The sequence below is a fragment of the Nematolebias whitei genome, chromosome 16, assembly GCF_014905685.2.
Source record: "Nematolebias whitei isolate Nwh7 chromosome 16, NemWhi1, whole genome shotgun sequence".
NCBI lineage: Eukaryota > Metazoa > Chordata > Actinopteri > Cyprinodontiformes > Rivulidae > Nematolebias > Nematolebias whitei.
The window spans coordinates 14,756,631-14,761,312 of record NC_056513.1 but is presented as its reverse complement, the minus strand read 5'-3'; the positions used below and the strand labels follow the sequence as shown (position 1 = coordinate 14,761,312).

General features: G+C 39.1%; 1 protein-coding gene across 1 annotated transcript; it reads right to left on the bottom strand.

Moving 5' to 3' along the window:
- Positions 1 to 537: 537 nt before the first annotated feature.
- On the bottom strand, positions 538 to 4,476 carry sfrp2 (secreted frizzled-related protein 2). Its single transcript, XM_037690291.1, has 3 exons — positions 3,906 to 4,476; positions 3,671 to 3,751; positions 538 to 2,668 (listed from the first exon to the last, which is right to left on the bottom strand). The coding sequence occupies exons 1-3, from the start codon at positions 4,402 to 4,404 to the stop codon at positions 2,364 to 2,366; spliced, it is 885 nt and encodes a 294-aa protein (XP_037546219.1). The 5' UTR covers positions 4,405 to 4,476; the 3' UTR covers positions 538 to 2,363.
- Between the last annotated feature and the right edge of the window lie 206 nt (positions 4,477 to 4,682).

Here is a 4,682-nt window from a genome sequence, read left to right as displayed (position 1 = left end):
GATTCACTGTCACAAATATATATATATATATTTGTGACAGTGAATCATTTATTTTAAATGTACAAAAGCACAACAAAGTGACTCATCTCAAACATGTTATTGGCAGCTTTTAATTACTCAACACATTATACCAGTTTAAATGACAGTATTCCATATTTACACTGTAATATTTTTTATAATACCTCTATACATGTACACACACAAACTCACTTAACAATTCACTGTTCATCAAACTCACCAAAAAAAGAGATATGTCTTTAAAAATATATTGGTTTTTCTCAAGTAAATGTAGTTGATGCAAATCAAAACAAGTTTAAAATATGAAATATGAATGCGAAGTAGAAGGAAAAAAGTTTGTCTATATAAGGTTGAACGAAGAAATGCAGTTCCTCAAATAAAAAAAAGCTTTTGAAAATGAAAAAAAGTGATTAAGAGAAAGAGAATATAGCCAGCTATCTCTCATTTTGCATGAGTACGCAGAGGGAATAATAATAAAAAAATACAAAAAAAATTGTATATGAACTTTGATCTATACACAAGAATTACACATTTACTCAGTTTGCATCTACATTAAGCTATTATCGTTCTCAATTGAGTTATTTATCTAAAATTATTACTTAAAAAGATGAATATGGGGATTTAACCCCCAATGAGCCTCAGAGGAGAAAGAAGACATCTGTTGACTGCCTTTTTAAAGGACGTGGCTACATTAGTTATATACTTTTAATGCTTAACTGTTCTAGTTTTGTTTTCAACCATGTAACATTTTACATGTTTTACCTAATTAATTTGTCAGTTTCATCCACCTTAAACACCCGCAGAGTGCATTTTACACCATCCACAGTGATCAAAACACTACTCTAGACAAAAAACTAGATAAGTTGGGGTTCAGTGCATCTCTCTGCAACTGGGTTTAGGATTTTCTCAGTCAGAGGTCACAAGTAGTACAGGAAATAAAATCTTGAGCAGGATTATACTGAACACTGGGGACCCCCAGGGCTGCGTACTCAGTCCACTGCTTTTTACCCTGCTAACACATGATTGTAATACAGTTCATCCTACGTATGGTGATGTTTGCAGATGATATAACCTTGGTGGGTCTCATCACTGCGGATGATGAATCTCTATAGGGAGGAGGTAAATCTGTTGACAAAATGGTGTAAGACAAACAATCTCTTGTTAAATATTAGCAAGATGAAAGAGATCATTATTGACTTTCAAAAAGGGCATAGTCAGCATCATCCATTGACTATAGATGATGTTTTAATGGAGAGGGTGAGCAGTACCAAATTGTTGGGGGTATATATCACTGAGGACTTTTCTTGGACCATCAATACTACAGCATTAGTGAAGAAAGCTCAACAACGCTTATATTTTTTGCATAAACTTAGATGTGCTGGGGCATCCACATTCGTTTTGAGAACTTTTTATTGTGGTACTATTGAGAGCTTTCTTTCCAGTGGTATTACAGTGTGGGGTGGAAACTATACTGCTGCCTGTAGGAAGGAACATATTGTAAATACAGCTGGGAAGATAATTGGTGTTCCACTTCCATCACTGCAAGATATATACTCTAAGTGACTTATTCGCAGAGCAATCACAGTAGTGAATGACGTAAGTCATCCAGAACATTACATGTTTGAAGTTCTGCCTTCTGGGAAGAGGTACAGAAGCCTTCGTGCACGCACTAAAAGATTGTCAAACAGTTTCCTCCATCTAGGCTGTGAGGAGGCTGAATTCTCTCCCACGAGTTCTATCTATCTAAGTTGTTAACTATATAAAAAGTTGTGTTTTTAAATTGTATATGGTATCTGGCTTGTGGGATTTAAAAAAAAATATTATTGTTGTGTTTTTTTATGGATTAAGGAAAAACTTTTTTATTACTATTGTTACTATTATTGTGATGTGATTTTTGTAAGTTGGGGTATGGTGAGAAATGTAATTTTGATTGTTTTGTATGTCTACATATGAAATTGACATTAAGTAGACTTTGACTCTTTATAAAAGGACACCAATTGACCACTAGGGGGCGGTAGCTCAACACAGAAATGACAGTGAAAGAGAGAAAAGTTGATCTTTTTGTTGCTTTGTCAACATCAACAAGTCCACGTGAGTTATGGTTATAACATCAACTAAATCTGTGTTTTTGTCTAGATGATGTGTTTTATTTATGTAATCCTGCACGTGCCTCATAATTATATATGTGTTTTCAATAAGAAATCAATAGAAGAAACAGTAAGTTGTGTTTTTGGGAATCAGCTACACTCTAGAGCAGAACCCAAAGCTGCCGACTAAAAAAGGACACAAAGGGAAGGACTCGAATAAACTCGATCTCGATCATCGACTTTCTCCTTCTCTCCTTTCTAGCACTGGATCTTACGAATGCTGCGTGAAATCCTCTTGAACTCACGCTGGCCCTTTTGCCAGCGCTTCAGGGAGGTGATCACCAGAAGGCCATCCACCTTCTGGCCCATGACCAGGTAGGCAGCGTTGATGTCGTTCATCTCCTCACAGATGCACCTCAGTCCATCTTTCAGCCACAGCACCATCTTTTTCAGGTCCCGCTCCGTCACACCGTTCATCATGTAGATGGTCTTGCTCTTGGTCTCCGGCACAATTTTGGTGTCACCGTTGACGTATGAAATCTCCTTTACTTTGATTTTCAGAGCTTGAGATGCACGCAGGAGAGATACAAAAAAAAAAAAAAAAAGAATGAGCAATCATCAACATAATTGCTTTTATTCTGTTATCTTGAATTAAACAGTTGTATCTAGTTATTTTGAGGAAAGACATGTTTGAGAAAATGACACAATAAACTGTCATCACAACAACATGGGTTTTATTAAAGACAGTGAGAGAAATAACTTCATATTTCAAGTTATTATTGTAAAAAATGCATTTCAAGGCAACTTCTCTCTTGGGTTCCAGTAAACTAAGAAAAAAAAGCAATGTTAAACTTTCATAAACACTAGATCAGTGGGATTTAAATCTTTTTAATCTCCAACATCTTGTTGCAGTAATTCTTGAAGTTTTCCCTTTCTGTCCCCAAAAATATGACTTTCAGAGACTTGTGACCCCAACTATTGCTTGCCGAAGTACAAAATCACTACTGATAATCCAAATAAACGACATTCATTTTACAAACAACATAACCTGCAATCATTTATAAATATATTTGTAGAAATCATTTCAAGATCCCCACCTGTTTAGGGGGTCATGACCCACACTTGGGGAACCGTTGCTGGATTGGCTGTCTGACATTTCATCAGGAATCTGGAAGCTTTTATGTTTAAACTTTATCTAAGAGGCAGCATTGATTCCAAAATATAACCAAGTGGTTTTGTTACATAGCTAGTTTTGGTGTCTCAAGTTTTATTGAGTAAATACAAGGAAAGTGTATTAAAAAAAAGACTTGAAACCTTTTCAACTAAGTGTCTGAACCCTTTTATGAACAGGTATCTCTTGTAAATGAGTTCTCGAGGCTCAATGAGAAGAACCTGTATAAATAAAGGTTGAATGAATGAAATGTCCCTGCCTGTGTGCCATCTGACAAATATATGCAATTTGATATGAAATGCTAAGTGCTGCCTGAATGTCTCTGAGTCATCCTTGCTGACCTCCTGGGGGCCCCTGGACCCCTTAATCTGCAGGACTATGCATGGGTACTCACCGAAATCATTCTTGCACACGTTGTCAACGATTTCGTTGTCATTTTCTTCTGTTTCTTTGCAAGCATCGCACACCCTGGGCACTGAAAGACAAATAGAATGAGAGGAACTTTACACGAGCTCCAGTAATTGAACACAAGCAGCCCGTTATTTCCATAGGGCGCGCTTGGAGTCGCCTTTACGCACAAGGTCCGGATGGTAAAAATTGCTCCAAATCAGGGTTTTTAAGAACCTCACCCTCTTTGGTGACAGGCACGACGTTCTCCGCGCTGGCAGGTGGTATGCACAGGTCGTTGTCCAGCGGGAAACGCTCGCAGTCCAACATCTCTGGCCACGGAAAGCCGAACGCGTACATCACAGGCGCGCATCCCCGCTTGACGCTCTCGCACAGGGACCTGCACGGCTGGATGGGCTCGTCCAAGTCGTCCAGGCAGACGGGAGCGAACAACGAGCAGAGGAACTTCCTCGTGTCTGGGTGACATTGCTTCTGGACTAGTGGGATCCATGAGGAAGCCTGCTGCAGGACTTCATCCATAGTTTCGTGTCCGAGCAGGTTCGGCAAGCGCATCTCCGCGTATTCTATGTCGTGGCAAAGCAGGAGGTTGGTGGGAATCTGCTTGCAGTTGTTCTTTTTGTAGAATAAATCGTGCTGGCCAAAGTTGTACAGTCCGTGGATGGCTTGCATGCAGGGAATTGATGTCGCCCACAAAAGGGTCACGGTGGAGATGAAGCTCATTTTGTTTGTGCGTAAAACTGAAAAAATAAAATTCTTCAGGCTTTGTTGCGCGTCAGGATGAGGCGTCTGTCAGTGGTCAGGCCCTGCTGGTATCTAGACCTCTTCATCCAGACATCATGGGAGGAGTCTGCAGCTTTTTTTTTTTTTTTTTTTTTCAATTCAGCAAACTTGGTTTCCTGGTGTCAAGTGAACACGGGAGACAAATTTGTCTTCTCGGGCTCTCAAACGCTCAACTCTGCGACTTAATGATGTTTAATTGTGGCTCAGTGGTTAAAAAT